The sequence below is a fragment of the Prinia subflava genome, chromosome 33, assembly GCF_021018805.1.
Source record: "Prinia subflava isolate CZ2003 ecotype Zambia chromosome 33, Cam_Psub_1.2, whole genome shotgun sequence".
NCBI lineage: Eukaryota > Metazoa > Chordata > Aves > Passeriformes > Cisticolidae > Prinia > Prinia subflava.
Window position 1 is genome coordinate 642,970 of NC_086279.1, and position 22,572 is coordinate 665,541.

General features: G+C 56.8%; 2 protein-coding genes and 2 pseudogenes across 2 annotated transcripts in view; all 4 read left to right on the top strand.

Annotated features, from left to right (window-relative positions):
- LOC134563066 (zinc finger protein 850-like) overlaps positions 1 to 16,823 on the top strand; it is a 45,019-nt pseudogene extending 28,196 nt beyond the window's left edge.
- LOC134563112 (zinc finger protein 345-like) overlaps positions 1 to 22,572 on the top strand; it is a 147,136-nt pseudogene that overhangs the window by 57,018 nt on the left and 67,546 nt on the right.
- Positions 1 to 22,572, top strand: part of LOC134563094 (zinc finger protein 239-like) — a 67,728-nt gene that overhangs the window by 22,911 nt on the left and 22,245 nt on the right. The window lies entirely within an intron of this gene.
- Positions 17,968 to 21,561, top strand: LOC134563099 (zinc finger protein 239-like). The gene has a single exon (XM_063420903.1). It carries the CDS (start codon positions 19,063 to 19,065, stop codon positions 19,804 to 19,806), a length of 744 nt encoding a protein of 247 aa, XP_063276973.1. The 5' UTR covers positions 17,968 to 19,062; the 3' UTR covers positions 19,807 to 21,561.

The following is a 22,572-nucleotide window of genomic DNA, read 5'->3' on the forward strand; positions in this document are numbered from 1 at the left end:
ACCTCCCCCTCACCCTCGGAGATGTGTAACTAACTTTGAGAACAATGTAGCCCCTCCAAACCCAGTAGTTTTCCACTAACCTTTAACCTTCCCTCCCCTCTGATGTAGTGAAGACCCCTTAGACTATATAACCCCATGTAAGAACCTAATAAATCGCCATTTGCCATCCACCACCTTGGTGTCAGCGTGTCAGTGGCCCGAGTGGCTCGGGAGAAGGTCGAGCCACCGTGCTGGCTTTCTGAAACCAGGTCGCCTGCCTTTCCATCGAAAGGCAACACCTCTCGTCCCTTTTCCTGGTGTCGCATGTCTAGGATCCCGCTGTCCCTGCTGTCTCTCCCCTTGCCCCCTTCCCATTCCTGGGCCACTGCACTTCTGGTCCCATCCTACTCCCATCCCAGTCCAGATCCTGTTCCCTGTTAGGGGTCCCAAGGCTACTTTGGGGTATCGGCCTGTGACAGGGAGTAGCCCCGTCTCAGGTATAAAGCTTCTCAAGGTGATCCTTGGGGAGTGTTGGGAGGTCCTGTGGCAATTTAGATGAACTGAGAATGTTTGGGGGACTCTGTATGGGGCTTTGAAGTATTGGAAAGGTTTTGGAGGTTCCAAGGATGTTTTCAGGATCCCAGGGGAGGTTGGGGTGTCGAGGAGTGGTTGAGGTTTCCCAGGAGAGTTTCGGGGTACCTGGGTGATGCCTGGGTGACAGAGCTGGGAGCCTGTGCCGGGTCTGAACCTTCTCACTGTGCACGGGCAGCGTCAGCGTGTTCAGGGAGATAATGGGTGGCCAGGGAGTTCTCCACAAATCTAATGGGACTCCCATTAGATATTTGGGATCTCCAAAATGCTAAGGGACCCCCCTGAACTCCCCTCACCACTGGATCTGCTGCAAGCCTCTCACCTAAAACCCTGAGAGCTGTGATGAGTGGCAGCCTAGGAGTCTTTCTCACTGTCTGCCACACTGGGCAGAACACCCCAGGCACAGCACTACATTAGGGAACTTCCATGGTTTTCTTCCCCTTCTGTTTCCATCACTGACATATTTCCAGAGACATCACCCTGCAGATGTGCCCCAGGGGGTTTGGTAATTCCTCAGCCCCAATCTCATCTTGTTCCCAGCGCTTCTTGGTGACCTGGGCAGCGCCGTCGGCCACCGCGAATCCCCCTGATCCCACCTGGATGGAGTGAAATTCCCGCCCCTCAGAGCCGAGCCCATCGGATCCGTGGATGCTCCCGTGGGACAGGAGGTCCCAGCCGGGAACCTCCTGCAGCGTGGGGAGACCTGGGGACGGATTGGATCCACGGAAACCCACAGAATTGTGTCCTAGCCCTACAGAGCCCCATTCCAGCCCTATGGAGCCCCAGAGTCTGATGGAGACCCACAGAGCCGCATCCCAGCCCCTTGGATCCGCATGGATGCACATCCCACTGCCCCAGATCCCGGCCCAGCCCCAGGGATCCCCAGGGCAGTGCCACAGTTGCCATCGCAGGCGCACAGATCCCCCAGGCCCGGCTCCCCGCACTGAGCCCCGCTCTGGCTGTGCCGCTCCTGCAGCATCTGCAGCTCCCTGCTGGCCCCGTGCCGGTGCCGCTCCTTGTGCTGCCTCTGCCTGTGCCCAGATCCCGCCTCGGCTCCGGCCGCCATCCCCGGCGGCTGCGGCCCCGCCCGGCCCCGCTGGCTGTGGCGGCGCTGGAAGGGGATCCCATCCAGGGAGCCCACGGACACCAACGGGGGAACCCCGGCCCGGGCTCCGGCAGCGCCACGGGCAGGGAGCGCAGCGAGAGGAGAACTGGGGGGACACGGAGATTTGGGGGAACTGGGGGATCACGGGTGGAAGAACGGGGGAACGGGGAAAACTGGGAGAACCTGGAAAAGGCTTTCGGGATTCCAGGATTGAGAAAACGGGAGGCTTGGGAGGCGTAGAGGTGGAATGTGTGGGGTTAAGGGGGTCCCTGTATCCAGGAACAGGAGCTCCAAGGGTCTCCGGTGTCCCCACTCCCAGCACAAGGCGAGGAAACCCGGGATAGCTGGGAATAGAGGTCCCGGATGTCCTCAGTGTAGAGGAAAGGAGGGGCTGGGTGCTGAGAAAGGCAGGAATAGGGGTCCAGGGGGTATCTGGCTCAGGGAAAGAGGGGCTCAGGGGGTTGGGAGAGGGGAGATGGCCGGGAAAGGGATGCAGGAGTTGTTGGTGCCTGATAAGGGTGTACAGAGTGGAATCCGCTCCCACGAATGGGCGTTCGGGGGGATCGCGGAGCCCAGGAATGGGGGTTTAGGGACCATTCGGTGTTCCGGAATGGGCGATGAAAGAGTCCCGGTGCCGGGGGTCCCCCTCACCTCTCGCCGGCCGCCCCGGGGCCCCGGGAGCGGCCCCGGCCCCAGCGCTGGAGCCATCGCGCTGCTCTGCTGCGGCCCCGCCCACAGCCTGGCCCCGCCCCCAGGGCCTCCTCCGGCCCCGCCATTGGCGCCGCTCTTTCCTGCCCACCAATGGCAGCGCGCGTCTTCTGTGTCGTCACCGGTCGCCGGGCAGATCCCGGCGGCGCAAGCCGGGAAGGCGGAAGCGAAAGTGCCCGAGGGAGCGCGGGGGGAGGGCAGGGCGGAATTCCAGGGAATTCCCCGGGATCCCCTCCTGGCATCCCCCGGGACCCTCCTCGGCCACGCACTGCGGGACGCCCGGACCGGGCTGTGCTCAACTCCCGGGGCCTGCGCTCAAAGCCAGCCTGGAACCCGCTGCCTTCGGCCCAAAGCCCGGCAAGCACCGCCAGCCGCCGATCCATTTTCTCCTGCGGCTGCGGCTCCCGGCCCCGGCGGAGCAGGACTGGGCGCTGGGACTGCCATCCCTGATTGCCAATCTCCTGCTCTCGCTCTGTCCTGTGCTCTCCCTTTCCTTCGGGTGATCATCAATCCCCGAGCGGCTGCAGAGCCCCGTGCCCAGCTCGGCTTTCCCAGGAAAGGGAGGCCTGGGGGTGCGGTGCCCCGGGCTGGGCGGGAATGCGGGTCCGGGGGTCCCCGGGGTGACAGAAACAGGGGGTGCAGGGGCTGGGAGAGGAGGATCCCCGGGAAAGGGGGTGCAGGGGGCTGTCGGTGCAGGATAAGGGGGTGCAGGGGGTCCCGGAGCCCAGGAATGGGGATTCCAGGGGTCCCAGGGGGGCTCACCAAAGCCCCTCCCAGGGGGGAGCAGGAGCTGGGTCGGGAGCTGTGGGGAGAGAAAAGGGGGTGACCCCGGCCTGGGGGGACATGGGGGAGTCACACGCGCTCCGAGGGCGGGACAAGCCCCTGGGGGACCCCACCTCACCTTCTCCCGCAGCGGAGGCCGAGCCCCAGCCCCGGCAGACGAAGCGCAAGATGAAGCCCCCAAGCCCCGGCAGCATCATTTCTTCTCATTTCACTGCTGGTGGATTTGTTATCTTCTGTTAGAGCCAGGATTAATACTCGAGAGATGGAGCTCGTGTTCAGACTCAGATGTTTATTAATTCTTATCTATGTTACAGCCCCAGGAACTGTCAGTTCTGCTAACAAGTGAAAATTGGCTGTGTCTCTAACTCTTTCCAAGGTCTTTTAAGCGCTGTTTATCCAATAACAAGCTGACACCTGTATTATTTATACTTTTAACCCAATAACAAAATACCAAAGGTCTGCAATATGGATCTTTTCACCCAGTTAGAAAAAAACCCAAAAACCATGATGAAGAAGGTGAATAAAGAAGAACACAGCCTACACACTGAATTCTCCATATTGCTTTATGTATATTACCATACACTTAAATCTTAAACTCTAATTTTCCGCCCTGTGATATCACACAGTTCTATTCAAAGTGCACACCCATAATCCCAGAGCTATCACTCAATTTTGGAAGCCTGTTCCACGGCCATAAATCAAATGCAGTTTCTGCTTGAAGGTCAGTGCCATTTAGCACACAAAGCCTGAAGTTCTCAATCTCCAGGGTTCCAATGTCTCCCCCTCTTTGTTTGAAACATGTTTGAACCATGAAAACAGCTTTGACAGTTTTGCTTTGCTGGACTTACCACTCCCTGCAGTGCTAGGGAGAAACATCCTTGACTGAAGATTGATTTCTCTCTATAGCTACATTTGGCACAAAAGGTGATGTTTACAGGGCCATGGATGTCTAATTCCTCAGGGTCAGAAGATGCCTGGGGAAGGTGACTGGAACTGGCCAAGCATCTACTGGCATGCAAACTAAACAGGTGAAAAATGTCTTTCCTAGGGCTGTATAGGAAAAACATATGTTGTCTAAGCCTGATGCTTTAGTTAAAGCCATCCAAAGATTTGTTTTAGCAGTGCAAATTTGCTAATTAGACAACTGCTGGCATTTGATTGGTCATCAATTCAAATCATTTCCCAGTGCAATTCCCATGGCAGTGGGTTGGGGGTGTCCATCCATGGAATTCTCCCCTGACTGGGATGAGAGTGAGATCTGGCCATGGAAATTCCATGGGAATTTCTGCATTCCCAAGTCCCCCCTTCCTGATCTCCACTCTCCCAGAGGAATTCTCTTCCCCCTCCCACACCCACCTTGGTGCTCCAGAGCCTCCTGACCACAGCTGATGTATTTTGGGAGCTCTTCCACAGAGATGTGTCCCAGCTAATGCTTCATCTGCTCCACCATGATCCCTTTGGATTCCCAGCACCTCTGGGTGATCCAGGTGGCACCGTCGGACACTGCAAAGCTCCCGGATCCCAGCTGGAAGGAGATCAAATCTCACCCATTGCACCTGTACTGGTGGGATCCATGGACACTCCCTTGGACAGGAGGGTGCAGCTGGAAACCACGTGAACCATGTGGAGACCTGAGAACGAGGACAGAACGGACCCATGGAGTCGTGTCCCAGCCCCACAGAGCCCCTTGCAGCTCCCTGGATTCTCATTCCAGCCCAGAGATCCCATCCCACTCCCAGAGATTCTCCCAGCCCCACAGATCCCAGCCCAGCCCCTGGCTCCCCCCACTCCCCGTGCTCTGGTTGTACCAGCCCCGTCTGCAGCTCAATGTGAGCCTCATGCTGGTTCCTCTCCCTGAGCCGGGTCTGGCTCTCCCAATATCCCAGCTCTGCCTATCCCAATATCCCAGCTCTGGCTCTCCCAATATCCCAGCTCTTCCTATCCCAATATCCCAGCTCTGCCTATCCCAATATCCCAGCTCTTCCTATCCCAATATCCCAGCTCTGGGTTTCCCAATATCCTGGCTCAGCTCCCGCTGCCATCCCCGCTCTCTGCAGCTCCAGCCAGCCCCGCTCGCTGTCCCAGCGCTCACAGGGGTTCCCATCCATGTCCCCCACAGTCAAGGACTGGGGGACCCCTGGGCTGGGCTCTGACTGTGCCACTTCCAGGTCCTGCAGGGAATGGAGAACTGGGGGGAACACGGAGATTTGGAGGAGTTGGGGCGGGGGGTTGAAAGTGAGAGTTTGGGGAGCCAGGAATCTCACCTCACAAAGAAAAGGGGGGACTTGTAGAGCTGGGAGAGCTGGGAAGGAGGTTCAGGGGCTCAGACTCAGGGAAAGGGGGTGAAGGGACTGGGAGAAGTGGGATGGGGTGTCCATGGAATCCTGTGCCCAGGAAAGGGGGTGCCAGGGCTCCTCAGTGTGAGGAAAGGAGGGGCTGGGGACTGGGAAAGGCGGGATGGCTAGGCAAAGGTTGTGTTGATGCTGGATAAGGGGTGCAGGGGGGTCTCAGTGCTGGGCAAAGGGGGAAAAGAGTGTCTTGGAGATGTAGAAGGGAGTCCCAGGGGGTCCTGGTGCCCAGGAAAGGGGTGTCCAGGACTTCTCAGAAAAGGGGGCACTAGGGTGGGGACACCACAGATGTTTGGGGAGTTCAGGGAGTCTCTGGTTTTGCAGAAAGGTGGGGCTGGGAAAGGCAGGAATGGGGGTCCAAGATGTTCCAGGGCATGCCAGGGTCAAGCACACACGAAATCTTGAGGCTGAGAGACAGGGGATGGCCAGGAAAAGGGGAGCAGGGGGTCCTGATGTCCAGAAATAGGGGATTCAAGGGGGTCCCTGTGCAGGATAAGGGGAGCAGGGGGGTCCTGGTGCCAGGAATGGCGGTTCAGGGTCCCAGGGCCGGGGGTCCCACTCCCCCCTTGTCCCCCCAGCCCCAGCGCTGGAGCCATCGCGCTGCTCCGGGCGGGTGTGACAGTGACCGAGGGAGGGCTGGGGGGGAAAGGGGGAATCACTTCCAGTTGTCCCCAGTGAAGGCTCTGTAAATCCCAGTTAATCCCAGTCACTCCCAGTATGTTCCCAGTCTCCCCCAGTATGGTTAAAGACCCTCCCAGTATATCCCAGTTGCCCTCAGCATGTCCATAGTCATTCCCAGACATTCCCAGTTACCTCAGCTTGGTTCACTTGCTCCCAGGATTATCCCAGTCACTCCCAGTATATCCCAGTTTTCACCAGCATGCATCCTTCTCACCATGAGATTTTCCTAGTTTGCTGAGCGTTCATACTAAAGTACAAGTGTGCACCTTCTCATGCTCATTCATGTAAATAGGAGATCGTGTTTTGTAAATATTGTCATTGTTTCGAATTCCTTCTCCAAGAGAAGGGGAGGTTGAATGACAGCCTCCTTGACCAATGTGGGTGAGAGGTGGGAATGCCCACTCACCAATCCATGGTCACCTTGCTAGAAGTATATAACAGGAAGTAATAAACAAAGCAGGAGGATTCTCCCTCCTGCTGCTCTGATCTCCCCAAACTCCAGCTCCGTGTGTCTTTTTGTGGCGAGGCTCACAGTGACAATGCCATGAGAGGATCCCCCCTGGATGATCCCAAGTGACCCCCGGTGGGCAGAGCCCCGGTGATCCGTGGTGCCTGTGATCCGTGTTGGGAACACACCTGACAGGGGGCTCCACATCCTCCTGTGTCCCTGTGGAAACCTGGACACATTAACAGACCAACATTAGAAATCCATTGTGGAGAGCGCCTTTGTCGACTTCTGACCCCAGAAAAATCTCACTTTTTGTGTCTTCTGGTGGCATCAAGCAATGCCAGACGGCCTTCGAGGTCTTTTCCAACATTATTCCATTGTTTCAATTCTCTCTGGCCTATGGGCATCTTCCACAGCAAATGGGGACACACTGGGTCCAAACCCACGATTGTGGAGACCCTCTAAGAAAGCATGGAAACCTTCTAAAAAAGGTTCTTCCCACCCACCCAAGCATGTGGATGCTCTGCCTGCAGGGAAATATAAATCCTTTTGTTTTGGCCTTGAAACGAAAAGGTTTCTGTTCATCCTTTTGAAAGCCTTTAAACTGGTGTAAAAATAAAGATGTTGAACTAAGGTATGGATGGGGACGTGAGGGACAATGACATGGGTGAGGCCATGAGAGGACAAGGGGGACAGGGATGGGGATGCAAACAAGGATGGGATCATGGGTGAACATGGACATGGTTGGGGACATTGGGGACATGCATGGGGACATGAACTGGGACAGCATCAATGCCAGCACAGTGCTGCCAGAACAGTGCCACCAGCACCTTGATCTCAGCCATGGATGAACGCTGCCTGATGCAGTTGTGGCCACCTCATCCCCACTGTCACCACAGTGGTGTCTCAGCCAAATGTCACCCCCCACCAGGGCAGGACACCGAACTTGTTCAGCTGGGAACATCTGGGAACAGAAGGGAGTGACAGCCACCAGGCTGTCCCAGAGCCACTGGGCTCACCCCAACCACCTCAGGGGACAGGGCAATGGTCAGTGTCACCCAGAGGGCCACATGGCCCCATGCTGGGTGTGATCAGAGGCGTCCTGGTGGAAGCATCCTCACAGGTGTGGTGATATTATCCCCTAACATATGTCCTGGAGGCATCGTGTCCCCTCCGTATGTCCCCAGCCCCTCCCCATGTCTCCCTGTCTCCCCTCTCTGTGTTCCCATCCCCTGTGTGTGTCCCTGTCTTGCTCTGTCTTCCTGTCACCATCTCCCTTATGTGTCCTTGTCCCCTTCCATGTGTCCCCGTCCCTCCTCCTATGTCCCTGTCCGCCGCCCTCGGTGGGGCCAAAGTCCCCGAGGTTCCGGGCCCATGTCCTGCAGGGTTTCCCTGTGTCCTACAGGGTGTCACCGTGTCCCTCAGGATGTTCCTGTAGCTGCTTCTGGTGCCGAGCGCCTGCGCCCGTCCCGGCACAGGTATGGAAATGCCACAACACCCTGGGACACACAATGACATCCCATGGCAACCTTTGTCCTCTGATTTTGGCTCCTTCTTCCCCCATTTTGGATCCTTTCCCCCTCTTTTAGGCCTCTTCTCCCTATTTTGTGTCTTTTCCTCCCTATTTGGAGTCCTTTCTTATTTTCCATCTTTTCTCCAGTTTTGAGTGCCCTACCCTTGCTTTTGGAACATTTCTGGGTGCATCACCCGCCCTCCAATCCCCTCCCCACTCCTTAAGACCCCTCATCCTCCCCCCTGTCTTTCCAGGCATGTCCCCAGGCATGTCTCCAGCTGTCCTTCACACCACATACACTCGGTTCTTGACATCCTGGATGCCCTCAATTCTCTGGCCTGGAACTGTGGATCTCCTCTTCCAGGAGATCCAGAGCTGGTCTGGCTTCCAGGGGACACCAGTGGCACCACGGCTTGGAGCGGATGGCCTGGTGGGGTTGATGGGAGGGGGTTTGGAGTCATGTTGGGACTGACCGTGGGTCTTGTCCATTCCAAAGTGAGGAGTAGCCCCAGCTGGGGAGCCTGGGATGGACAGGGGCAGGAGAGGTTGGATCCTGGTCCAGATGGACACCAGAGCCATGGATCCCCCAAGGATGGACACTGGTCCAGATGGACACCAGACAATGGATCCCACCTTGACTCTGATTTGGACGGTCCCTGGCCCTGCAGGCCCCCAGCCTGGCCAGCCCCCAGCCCAGATGATCACAAGCCTGGCACCATCCTGTCCCGACCCACCGGCCCACCAGCCTGTCCCACGAGTAACAACCCCAAAAACCCTCCAAAATAAACTCCATTCCAGAACATCGGTTCTGGGTGGTCCCTGCAGAGTGAGGGGGAAACTGAGGCACAGGCTGGGGGGGGGGGTGACCATTCAGTGATGGGAGGGGACTTTAGGAGCCATCCTGGAGACCCCAACCTTCCAACAAATGAGCACCTATCCCCCAAACTGACACCTGCAACATCCTGGGTCCCCCACCTGCCATTTCAGAGGGACTCCAGGAGCCACCGTGATCCCACAATCCCTTCAATAAGTAACCTGTGATGTCTCCCTGGTGTCACCGGTGTGTCCCTAGTGGGAAAAGCAGCCTCACCAGAGGAGGAGGAGGAGGAGGATGTTGTGGTGGTGGTGGTGGTGGAAGAAGAGGTGAGAGTGTGACTAAAACTGCTGCCTGGTCACATCGGGAAGCCACAACACGAACTGGGGCTGAGCATGGGTGCAGCACTGGAGGTACCACAGAGGACCAGGGCCAGCACACAGGGAGAGTCCCCAAGGTCTCCTTGGGGGATGCTGGAGCCACAGCAGTGCAGAGGGTGCAGGGTCGTGCAGCATCCTCAGGGGCATGCAGAGGGATGGAAGTGGCCAGGTGTGACCCCAAAAATGTTGTCACCCGTCCCCTCTTGTAGGATGTGGGCAAACTCCTGCTCTGGGGCGCAGGTGACAAATTGGTGGGTGGTGGTGACAAAAAGCACAGGTGCCACCTTGGAGATAGCACAGAAAGGGGGTCCTGTAGTGCCACTGTGCCTCCCACAGAGGGGCACCCCAGGGGGACAAAGGGGGTGTCAGGGGTGTCCCCAAGTGGTTAGAGGAGCTGGGGGAGGGGAAAGGAAGCGCAGTCGGGGTGTGTTGGAAACACCTCCGGTCTCACCTGTGTCCATGGCATGAGGGTGGTGAGGCATCTTTCGCTGTGTCATCCTGTCCCCCTGCCACCGTGTCAATCTGTCTTCCTGGCAGTCTGTCCCCCTGCACTCCTGTCATTATGCTCCCCAGCACCCTGTCCCCTTGCCCCGTCGCCCATTGTCATCTGTTATCAACCAGTGTCACCTCTACTGGGCAGCGAGGGGTGGCAGCACTTCCAGAGGGCCACATAGGTGGCCAGGCTGATCCGAAATCGCCCCCTGTGAATGCAGTAGTCAAACGTGACCTAGGCACACAGAGTGGTACTGCAATTGTCATTGTCACTGTCACTGCCACTGTCACTGTGTCCTGGGGTGACTTTGTGATGTTTGTATCCCTAATTGTCTGTTTTGCTGGATATTAAGCTCTACACCTTTAAGACTGGTTCCAAGAGTGAAGGGGGTGGAAGAAGAAGCGCAGGGTTTGTTTGCAGAAACTGCACTCACCCCTCTGCATTCTGCTCCTGGACTGTGTTGTCTGTGGACGGACAGCGAGAGACAGAGAGAGCTCTCCTTTGTTTTTAACTGGCTTTTAGCTAGCTGAGCCACAGAATTTCCCTGCACTGTTTTCTTTTTCTTGCAACTCTTTCAACCTGTTCTGGACTGAAAACCCAGAGAAACACCCAGAGCTCACACCTGTGACCCACTGGGGCCCAGGATGGCATTTTCCAGCACCAGAGGGACTGATAAGAGAACGGACAACCTGAGCTGCCACCCATTGCAAAGACTTTCTCAATTATGGAATCTCTCCTAACAACACCACGAGGTTCTGTTGTCTGATATTGTTCATTGTTCTTGTGCTTGTGGGCACTTTGCTTGTTGAATAAACAGTTTTTTCCCCTTTTCTCAAAAGAATTTTTTTCCTGGACCAGTTGGGGGAGGGGCTGATTGGGTTTGCTTTCCAGAGGGACCCATTCAGAGGTTTCCTCACAAATTTGCACTAAACCAGGACACTGGTCCCTGTCCACATTCCAGGTCCCATTCCCAATCCCCTTCTCCATTCCCTCTCCCCATTCCTGGTCCCTGTCCCCATTCCTAATCCCTGTCCTCATTCACGGTCCCTGTTCCTGTCCCCATTCTTTGTTCCTGTCTCCACTCCTGGTCCCAGTGCCCATCCCCAGGCCCTGTCCCGATTCCCTGTCCCATTCCTGGTCTCTCTTTCCATTCCAGGTCCCATTCCTGGTCTCAGTCCCATACTCCCTGTCCCAGTCCCAGTCTGGTATGCCAGATCCAATTCTTGCTCCCTGTCCCCATTCCCAGTATTATCCCCAGTCCTTGTCCCATATTCCCAGTCCTATTCCCAGTTCTGTCCCCTACTGCCAGTCCCATTGCTGGCCACTGTCCCTATTCCCAGTCCATGTTTAGAGTGCCCATCCCATTCCCAATACCTGTACTTATTCCCACTTCCTGTCCCCATTGGTTCCCATTGGTTCCCAGCCCAATTCCCGGTGCAATTCTCCACTCCAGGTCCCATTCCCAGTCCAAGTCCGGTATTCCTGGTGCCATTCTTGGTCCCTGTCCTTATTTCCAGTATTATCCCCAGTCACTGTCTCATATTTCCAATCCCTTTCCCTGTCCCCATTTCTGTTCCCATTCCCAGTCTCTGTCCCCATTCCAATTCCTTGACCCAGACCCCATTCCCCAGTCCCAGTCACCATTGCCAGGCCTTGTCACAATTCCCTGTCCCATTCCCGGGTCCTCTCTCCATTCCTGGTCACATTCCCGGTCTCACTCCCATATTCCCTGTCCCAGCTCCTGTCCGGTATTCCAGATCCAATTCTTCCTCTCTGTCTCCATTCCCAGCATTATCCCCAGGGCCACTCTCATAATTCCAGTACCATTCCTGGTTCCTTTCCAAATTCCTGATCCCCACCCACATCCCCTGTTCCCATTCCCAGTCCCATTCCTATTCCTGGTCCCTATCCCCATTCCTGGTCCCTCTCCCCATTCCCAAACCCTGTCTCCACTCACGGTGCCATTCCTAGTCACCACTCCCTGTCCCCATTCCCCATTCCCACCTCTCCCATGGGTCCCTCAGGGCTCCCCAGCTCGGCCTGCCTGTGGCACACAAACCCTTCAGCCCTGCTGCTGCCCTTGCCCAGCTGCACACAGCACAAGGCTTTGGGCATTTCTCACAGGCCCCAGCTGGCCACAGCAGCCCCTCCTGCCAGCACCCGCTGTGCCTCACAGCCCTCCCTGCTGCTGGGGCCATGCAGGGGACACGGGCCTGCAGGAGCCTCCTGTTCTTGCCACAGGAGCAAGGCTGCAGCTCCAGCCTTTGGGCCCTGGGCCGCAGCAGCCCAGGGGAGGCCCAGCTGCAGAGCTCGCAGCCCCGGGATGTGTTTCACTGGAGCGCTTTGGAACTCTGATGCCCATCCCATATTCTCTCTGCGGTCGCTGTTTCCATCTTCCCAGTCCCGTTCCCGTGTTCCCGTTCCCAGTGCCATTGCCGGTCACTATCCCCATCCCCACTCCCTTTCCTGCTCCTACTCACGTATTCCTTGTCCCACACAGGCCCACTCCCACATTTTTGGTCCCACTCCTAATCCCTGTCCTCATTCCCGGTCTCATTCCAAGTCCCTTTCTCGTATTTTGAATCCGTCTCCCGGTCCTGGTCCCATTCTCGGCCCCTGTCCCTATTCCTAGTCCCGTCCCCATTCTCTGTCCCAGTCCCAGTCCCAGTCCCCATACCCGATCGTGTCCCGCATTCCCGGTGCCAGAGCCCATTCGCGCTCCCATTCCCGATCCCTGTCCCCATTGCTGCCACGATTCCCAGTCCCCGTCCCCAATTCCCGGTCGCATTCACGGTCGTTGGCCACATTCCCGGCTCCAGTCCCGTATTTCCAGTCCCATTCTGGCTCTCGGTCCCGTACTACCGCCCTCTGTCCGGATTCCCGGTCCCCATTGCCAGTCCCTGCCACCATTCCTGTCCCCATTCCCGCTCCCCGTCCGCTCTCACCGGACGCCGCCGCCATCGCTCCGGCCCTGCCCGGGCCCTCACCGGCCCGAAGAAACCCCGCGCCTCTCCCGCCCACCAATCACAGCGCGCGATGGCTCCTCGATTTGCATAACCACGCCCTCTGCCTTGGCCCCGCCCAGCGCCGGCTGCAGCCGCCTCCGGGCGCTGTTTGCTCCCAGTTCCCTCCCAGTGCTCCCAGTAAGATCCAGACTGGGAGGAAAAGCGCTCCCAAATCCTTCTCGCTGCTCTCAGGATCGCTCCCGGTGCTCCCATGATCGCTCTTAGCGCCGCGCCTGGCACAGTCGCTTTTGAATTCCTCCCAGGGGACAGCGCGGCTGCTTTTGGGTGTCGGAACCGCCCGCTCCGAGCTTGGAGAGGAGGAGGAGCGGGAGGAGGAGGAGGACGAGGAAAGGGAGGAGCGGGAGGAAGAGGAGGAGCATGAACAGCATCGACAAAGGAGGCGGAAAAGGAAGAGGAGGAGCGGGAGGAGCAGCAGCAGCAGTAGCAAGAGCACGCGGTTCCCTCGGCTGCCCCCTCAGGCCGCCGCTCCCCCGGCTCCCGCAGCATCGCCGCCCCAGAACCCGCAGGTCAGCGAGGAGGGACAGGTCGCCCGAAATCCATCGGGGGGGAGAGGGGGGGGGCCTCCGGGAGGCTCTTTTAGGGGTCCGGAGATTTTTGAATTTTGCAGGACCCTAAAGTCGAGCCGGAAATGGCCCTGGAGGGATTTCGGGGGTTCCCACGTAGCGATCGCCCGGTACCCGCCGGGCAAAGCCTGGAGATGAGCGGGGTCCGGGCCCCTCGAGGCTTACGGGGGCGCTGATTTCTGCAGCTGCACTTGGGCAGCGGCACCATCAAACCCAACGCGATCAGCCCTTGTTTTCCTCCCAAACCAGGATTTCCCTTTCCCAAACCTTGGCCTGCAGGAGGAGGAGGGGGCTAGGACGAAGAGGAAGGTGTCCCGGGAGCCACAGGCAGGTGAGGAGGAAGTCACTGCCCCTTTCGCCCTGCTTCCTGCTCCATCTTCCAGCCCAGGCTGGCCCCCGGCTGCAGGACAACCCCACTGCCAACGCTATCCTACTGGGGATGAACTGGGGGGATTTCCTTCTCCTTCCCTCTAGCATGGAGGAAAATCCCATACTCTCCTTGTCCTTCCTCCCCCAGACACGGAGCTGAGCATGGAGCTGAGCATGGAGCTGAGCATGGGCTCCAGCACGGAGCCCAGGGAGGACAAATCCCTGCAGCAGAACCTCATGGAAGAGGCTGTGGTGAGCAGCTCTAGGGTGCAGGAGATTATCGAGGAGGAAAAGCCTCGGAGATCCCGCACTAGGACGGGTTGTAAACGCAGATCTCGGGGATCCGAGGAGGAAAGATCTACTCTGCGCAGGGGAGGTGGCCGGAGCTCAGAGCTGGGGGCCGCTGAGCAACTTCACAATGGGGAGAAGCCCCACAAGTGCTCAAAATGTGAGAAGAGCTTCAGCCAAAAATCCTACCTGATCCAACACATGAGGATCCACACGGGGGAACGGCCCTATGAGTGTGGGGAGTGTGGGAAGAGCTTCACTTTTAGATCCGGCCTAAGAGTCCACCAGAGGATCCACACCAAGGAGAAGCCCTACGAGTGTGACCAGTGCAAGAAGAGGTTTACCACCAGTTCCAATCTCCTCTTGCACCTGCGGATTCACAGAGATGAGAAGCCCTTCCACTGCCATGACTGTGGGATGGCCTTCAGGGACAACTCTGCCCTCAGCAAGCACCGGCGCATCCACACCGGGGAGAAGCCCTACGAGTGTACTCAGTGTGGGAAGACCTTCAGACACAGCCCCCACCTAATTATCCACCAGAGGAGCCACACAGGGGAACGGCCCTACAAGTGTGAGGAGTGTGGGAAGAGCTTCAGCCAGAGCTCCCACCTGACCTACCACCAGAGAAGCCACACCAGGGAGAGGCCCTACGAGTGTGACCAATGCAAGAAGAGGTTTAAGAGCAGCTCCAATCTCCTCAAGCACCAGCGGACTCACACGGATGAGAGGCCCTTCCGCTGCCCTGACTGTGGGTTGGGCTTCCAGCGAAACTCCCACCTCGTCACCCACCAGCGCATCCACACTGGGGAGAGGCCCTACGAGTGTCCCGAGTGTGGGAAGAGCTTCGTCGATAGCTCTGCCTTGATCGTTCACCAGAGGAGTCACACGGGGGAACGGCCCTATGAGTGTGGGGAGTGTGGGAAGAGCTTCAGCCAGAGCCCCCACCTAATTATCCACCAGAGGAGCCACACAGGGGAGAGGCCCTATGAGTGTGATAAATGCAGGAAGAGGTTTCCCACCAGCTCCAGTCTCCTCCTGCACCAGCGCATTCACACGGATGAGAGGCCCTTCCGCTGCTCCAACTGTGGGAAAGGTTTCAGGTACAACTCCGCCCTTGTCACCCACCGGCGCATCCACACCGGGGAGAGGCCCTACGAGTGTCCTGAGTGTGGGAAGAGGTTTTCCAAGAGCTCTCACTTGACCCAACACCAACAGAGCCAGCACTGAGGGAACTCCTGTGAGTGCCCCGAGTGTGGGAAGAGCTTTGTGTGCTGCTCCAGCTCCATCCCCCATGGGAGGATCCTCACTGGATGATCCCCAGTGACCTCTCTTGGCAGAGCCCCGGTGATCTGTGGTGCCGACGATCAGTGTTGGGAAGACGCCTGACTTGGGGCTCTACATCTTCCTTGCTCCATATGGCCTGGATTTTCTTTTCATTTCTTTTTATCCTTTCAAAACACCCAAGATCAGGGCAAAAATAAAAGATGTTGAAGAAAGGCGTGGTTAGGGACATTGGTGATATCTCCCAGGGTATGTAGGAATGCTGAGTGTGAGGGAGCTGAGGGTTCCTGGCAGGAACTTTGGGGTTGCTCAGGGATTTGGGCTCCCCAGGCTGAAGGGCTCTGGCTTTGGCTTCCTGGGGGAAGTTCCAGGGCAGCTGATCAAGGACCCCCTGCCCCGGAACTATCCGCATGTCCCCTCATCCCAGTTCCTGACGTCCTCTGCCCAGTAGATCCCTCACCACATGGTCACTCCCCTTTCCCCCTGCCCATTCTCGTGTCACCCCACTCCCGGTCCTGTTCTGGGCCGATCCCAGTCCCAATCCCATTGCCAGTCTCATTTGCAGTCCCTTTCCCATATTCTCCTTCTGGGTATTGTTCCTATAATTCCGGTCCCATATTCCCTGCCCTGTTCTTGTTATCATATTCCTGGTCTCTCTGCCAGACCCTCATTTCCATTGCTGTATTCCCTGTCCTGTTCCCATGTTTCCAGTCCCGTTACTGTATTCCCATTTCTGACCCCAGCCCCACCTTCCTAATTCCCATCCCATATTCTCTCTACGCTTGCTCTATTCATGTTCTTTGTGCTGTTCTGATATTCCTGTTCCTGGTCCCATTACAGGTCCCTTTCTCCATCCCCAGTATAATTCCCAGTCTCTGTCTCATATTTCCAGTCCCATTCTCACTCTTTGTCCCCATTCCCGGTCCCTGTCCTCATTGCTGGTCCCATTACCAGCTGCATTCCCAGTCCCATTCCTGGTTCCATTCTGTCCTAGGGTGACAAGACACTTTCATGCTTTGTATCCCAAATCGTGTGTTTCTGTTCCCATGTTCTCAGTTTGTTTTGTCTATAGCTGAGCCCCTCCCCCGGCTCTTTGCTTTTGGCTTGCTTGCTGCTAGCTTTAGGCTGCTTTGCTGGCTTTGCTCTCTTGCTTTCTGCTTTTTGCTTGCTTTTTGCCATTTTTCTGCTTTTGTTTTTCCCCTTCTTTCCTTCCTCCCTTCCCTGAAGACATCGGACCTGCTTCGGGCCCTGATTCGGGAACGTCAAGGGAAAACCCCCCGGAGTCTGCACCTGAGAGAAGCTTTGGCACCCTCCCCAGCAGAGATTGCTCACCCTCTCTTAGACTGGTGAAAACATTTGTTGTCATCTCGGACTGTTTTTCTTGTGTTGGGGAGTGTTTTTTTGTTGTTGTTTCTTAATAAACAAGTTTTTTCCACTTTTCCTCTGAGGAAATTCCTCCCGAACTCGGTTGTGGGGGAGAGAGTTGTAGAGATTTCTCCCTAATTTTGTCCTAAACCAGGACACATTCCCAGTCCCTGATCCCATTTACAGCCCCTATTGCCCTTCCTGGTCCCTATCCCCATTCTAGATCCCCGTCCCATATTCCCAGTCCCTGTCACCATTCCCAGTCCCGGTCCGGTATTCTGGGTCTCATTCTTGGTCCCTGTCTCCATTCCTTGTATCATTCTCAGTCCCTGTCTCATATTTCCAGTCCTATTCCCAGTCCCTGTCCTCCTTTCCAGTTCCAATCCTGGTCCTTGTCCCCATTTCCAATCCCATTTCCAGTCCGATTGCCTCTCTCCATTCGTGGTCCCATTTCTTGTCCCAGTCCCATATTCCCTGTCCAGTTCTTAGTCCCTCTCCCCATTACCAGTATCATTCCCAGTCCCCATCTCACATTTCCAGTCCTAATTCCAGTCCCCGTCCCCATTACCGATCCCTGTCCCCATTCCGAGTACCATTGCAAGTGCCATTCCTCGTCCCAGTTCTGTATTCCATGTCACATTCTCAGTCCCTGCCTCGTATTCCCTGTGCCATTCCTAGTCTCAGTCTGCTATTTTTGGTCCCATTCTTGGTCCCTATCCCCATTTCCATTATCATTCCCAATCCCTGTCTCATATTTCCAATCCTCTATTCCTGATCCCTGTTCGCATTCCCGGTCCCTGTCCCCATTCCCCATTCCCGCCTCTCCCATGGGGCCCTCAGGGCTCCCCAGCTCGGCCTGCCTGTGGCACACGAACCCTTCAGCCCTGCTGCTGCCCTTGCCCAGCTGCACACAGCACAAGGCTTTGGGCATTTCTCACAGGCCCCAGCTGGCCACAGCAGCCCCTCCTGCCAGCACCCGCTGTGCCTCACAGCCCTCCCTGCTGCTGGGGCCATGCAGGGGACACGGGCCTGCAGGAGCCTCCTGTTCTTGCCACAGGAGCAAGGCTGCAGCTCCAGCCTTTGGGCCCTGGGCCGCAGCAGCCCAGGGGAGGCCCAGCTGCAGAGCTCGCAGCCCTAAATGTGTTTCACTGCAAGGCTTTGGAACTCTGATGCCCATTCCATATTTTCTATGCGGTCGTTGTTTCCATCTTCCCTGTCCCGTTCCCATATTCCCGTATTGTTCTTCCTAGTCCCGGTCCCCATTCGCGCCCCCCGTCCCCTCTCCGCGGCCGCCGCCGCCATCTCTCCCTTTCGCCACTTGTGACAGGGGAATTCCCGGGCTGTCGCGCCCGCCAATCACAGAGCGCTATTCGCTCCTAGATTTGCATAACCACGCCTTTAAATTTGTTTCCGCCCTTCGCCGGCTGCAGCCGCGTCCGGGCTCTGTTTCCTCCCAGTTCCATCCCAGTGCTCCCAGTAAGAGCCAGACTGGGACAGAAAGCGCTCGCAATTCCTTCCCGCTGCTCCCAGGATCGCTGCCGGTGCCGGGCGAGGCCGGGCCGCTTTGGAACCCCCCCAGGGCAGAGCGCGGCTGCTTTTGGGTGTCGACACCGGCTGGGCCGGGCTGGGAGCGGAGGAGGAGCGGGAGGAAGAGCAGGGACAGAGGAGGAGGAAGAGGAAACGCAGGAGCAGCTGGAAGAGGAGGATCGGGAAAACGTGAGCCAGAGGAGGAGGAAGAGGAGGAGCAGGAGGAAGAGGAGGAGCAGCAGCAGCAGCAGCAGCACGCGGTTCTCCCGCCCGCCCTCTGAGGCCGCAGCTCCCCCGGCTCCGGCAGCATCGCGATCCCCGGAGCGCGCAGGTCACCGGGGAGGGGGAGCTCGACCAAAATCCATCGAGGGGATCTCCGGGAGGGTTTTTTTGTTGTTGCTTTTTTGTGAGGCAGGGGATGTTTTCATCATGCAGGACCACAGAGTTGAGCCAGAGATGAGGCTAGAGGGATCTCAAGGCGTCTAAGGTGGTCATTCTCGTGGTACTGGCGGGCAGAGCCTGAAGATGAGCGGGGTCCGGAACCCCCGAGGCTGAAAGGGGCACTGACTTCTGCAGCTGCACTTGGGCAGCAGCACCATCAAACCCAACGCCCTCAGCTCTTCTTTTTCTCAAACCAGGATTTCCCTTTCCCAAACCTTGAACCGCTGGAGGAGGAGGCCACAAGGAAGAGCAAGTATCCCCAGGGGCCGCAGCAGGTGAGGAGGAAGTCAGTGCCCTTTTTCCCTCTCTGCTGCTCCATCTCCAAGCCCAGCCTGGCCTCCGGCTGCAGGACAACCACGATGCCAACGCCATCCTGCCACGGATGCCCTGGGGGATCTCCTTGCCCTTCCCTGTGGCCCGGAGACAAATCCCATCCTCTCCTCGTCCTTCCTTTCCCAGACACGGAACTGAGCACGGAGCCCAGGGAGGACAAATCCCCACAGCAGACCCTCATGGAAGAGGCTGTGTTGAGCGGCTCCAGGGTGCAGGAATCCAACAGGGAGGAAAAGCACCGGAGATGCCGCATGAGGACTGGCTGCAAATGCAGATCTCGGGGATCCGAGGAGGAAAGATCCACCCTGGCCCGGGAACTCAGCAAGAGATGCGGCCAGAGCTCAGAGCTGGGGGTCCATGAGCAGTATCATGATGGGGAGAAGCCCCACAAGTGCTCAAAATGTGAGAAGAGGCAGAGACATAAGTTTATCTGCTACGGGAGAATCCACACACGGGATTGGCCCTACAAGTGTGGGGAGTGTGGGAAGTGCTTGAGCCAGAAATCTGACTTGACTGTCCGGAAGAGGAGCCACAAAGGGGAGAGGCCCTACAGGTGTGATCAGTGTGGGAAGAGGTTTCAGACCAGCTACAATCTCCTCAGACACCAGCAAAGTCACACGGATGAGAGGCCCTTCCGCTGCCCTGACTGTGGGATGGGCTTCAAGCAAAACTCCACCCTTGTCAGGCACCGGCGCATCCACACTGGGGAGAGGCCCTATGAGTGTCCCCATTGTGAGAAAATCTTCTCCAGGAGCTCTCACTTGACCTGACATCAATGGAGCCAGCACTAAAGGACGTCCTGCAATTGCCATGAGTGCTGGAAGAGCTTTGTGCACTGCTCCAGCTCCATCCCCCATGGCAGGATACACACTGGATGAGGCCCAGGGACCCCTGGTAGGCAGAGCCCCAGTGATCCATGGTGCCGGTGATCCGTGTTGGGAAGACACTTTGCTGGGAGCTCCACATCCTCCTAGCTCCCCATGGGTTTCGTTTTCTTTTCATTTCTCTTTATCCCATCAAAACACCCAAAATCGGGGTAAAAAGAAAATGTTCCTCAAAGACGTGGATGGGGACATGGGGAGATCTTCCAGGGGATGTGGGGAATACTGGGTGCGAGGGAGTTGTGGGTTCCTGGCAGAAACTTTGGGGTTTCCAGGGCTTTGGGCTCCCCAGGCTAAGTGGCCCTGGCTGCATTGGGAGACCCTGGGGGAGGTTCTGGGCCAGCTGATCAAGGACCCCCTGCCTTGGAACTGTGCCCATGTCCTCTTGTCCCTTTTCCTGGTGTCGCATGTCCAGGATCCCCCTGTCCCTGCTGTCGCTCCCCTTGCCCCCTGCCCATTCCTGTGTCACCTCACTCCTGGTCCCATCCAGCTCCCATACCAGTCCAGATCCCATTCCCACTCTCATTCCCTGTCCTGTGTTCTCTGACTGGTTGCCATTCACATATTCCTACTCCCATATTCCCTGCCCTTTTCCCATTCTCATCTTTCCGGTCCTGCTGCAGGTCCTGGATTTCCATTGCTTTATTCCCTGTCCTGTTCCCATATTCCCAGTCCCAGTCCCATTCCTGCATTGCCATTTCTGACAGCGGACCCTCTTCCCAATCCCCAGCCCATATTCTCTCTCCAGTTCCTGCTTTCATAATTTTTCCTGTCCTGTTTCCACATTCCCATGCCTGGTGCCATTCCTGGTCGCTCTCCATACACTGTCCCATTCCTGGTCTCAGTCCTGAATTTCCTGTCCCATTCTGGTATTCCAGCTCCCATTCTTGTTCTCTGTCCCTGTTCCCTGTATCATTTCCAGTCCCTGTCACCTATTTCCAGTCCCATTCTCAGGCCCTGTCCTCATTCCCAGGTCCTGTCTCCATTCGTGGTTGTGTCCCATATTCCCTGTCCCATTCTTAGGCCCTGTCACCATTCCCAGTATCCTTCCCAGTCCCTGCCTCCTATTTCCATGTCCATTCCCAGTCCCTGTCCATTCTCCGAATCCCTGTGCACATTCACAGTCCTTTCCTGTATAACATGTGGCATTCCCAGTCTTGTCCCAGCCCTCCTCGATCCCTCCTCACCCCCGGCTGAGTGGGGGGCTCAGCCCAGGACCCGTCGTCGTTCAGGGCTCCCCTGAATGCAGCAAAGGGGAGCGTTCCTGCCTCGGAGAGGCCCCAGCAGAGGATGGGATCCTGTCCCTCTTTGAGGGTGCTTAAGGGTATTCTGGCCCCTTTAAAGACAAGTTGTTCTCTTTTTAAGGTTTTTTTGGGGCATCCCATCACTACAAGTGTTTTATTCCAAGGGTTTTAGGATGTTTGTGTGGCTGCAGCTCCAGAGGCCCCTCCTAAGGAGGGATCATGATGGCTTAAAGGGATGTTTTTAGGGGGGCCCCCACTACAAGCCCCTGCAGGGGATGTTTTGCTCCCCAGGGTGGGGTTTTGGGGTTCTCTCTACCATCACCGCTTGAAGAGGCCCATAAAATTGGACTGCACCAGAACTCCCCTTGAAAGGAGAACACCACTCCCCTTGATTCTGGCAATGGAGCCCTGGGGAGGGTTGAGGGTCCCGGGGAGATTTGGGGGTATCTAGGTGAATGCAGTGGGGGCCCTGTGCTGGGTATAAACCTTCCTGAGCAGCTCCTGGGGGAGTTCAAGGGTCAGGGGACTGTTTGGGGTCACGGTGGTTTTTGGGGGGTTTCAGGGGTGGCAAAGGAGGGTGTTTAGCAATCCCCGGGGGTGGAATTGGGCCTTCCAAGGCTTTTTTGGGGTATCTGCTGGTGACAGAGATTGGGCCCCATGTCAGGTATAAACCTTCTCAAGGTGATACTGGGGGAGTGTTGGAAGGTCCTGCAGAAATTTTTATGTCCTGAGAGGGTTTGGGGGGCTCTGTACTGCGTTTTGCATTGTTGGAGAGGTTTTGGAGGGTTCCAAGGATGTTTTCTGGATCCCAGGGGAGGTTGGGGTGTTCTGGGGAGGTGGTTGAGGGTTCCCGGGAGGGTTTGGGGGTACCTGGGTGACCCCTGGGTGAAAAAGCTGGGAGCCTGTGCTGGGTCTGAACCTTCTCACTGTGCACAGGCAGCGTCAGCGTGTTCAGGGAGATCCTGGGTGGTCAGAGGGATCTCCACAAATCTAATGAGACCCCCCATTAGATATTTGGGATCTACAAAATGCTAAGGGACCCCTCTGAACTCCCCACACCAATGGATCTGCTGCAAGTCTCTCACCTAAAACCCTGAGAGCTGTGATGAGTGGCAGCCTAGGAGTCTTTCTCACTGTCTGCCACACTGGGCAGAACACCCCAGGCAGAGCCCTACATTAGGGAATTTCCATGGTTTTCTTCCCCTTCTGTTTCCATCTGTCCTGGTTTAGGACAAATTAGGGGAAAATCTCCAAAAGGAGCCCCGTAAAAAAACAGACCCCCACAACTCCTCCTCCCACCACCGGGTTCGGGAAGAATTTCCTCGGAGGAAAAGTGGAAAAAACTTGTTTATTAAGAGACAACAAAAAAACACTCCTCAACACAAAAAAATCAGCCCCAGATGATAACAAA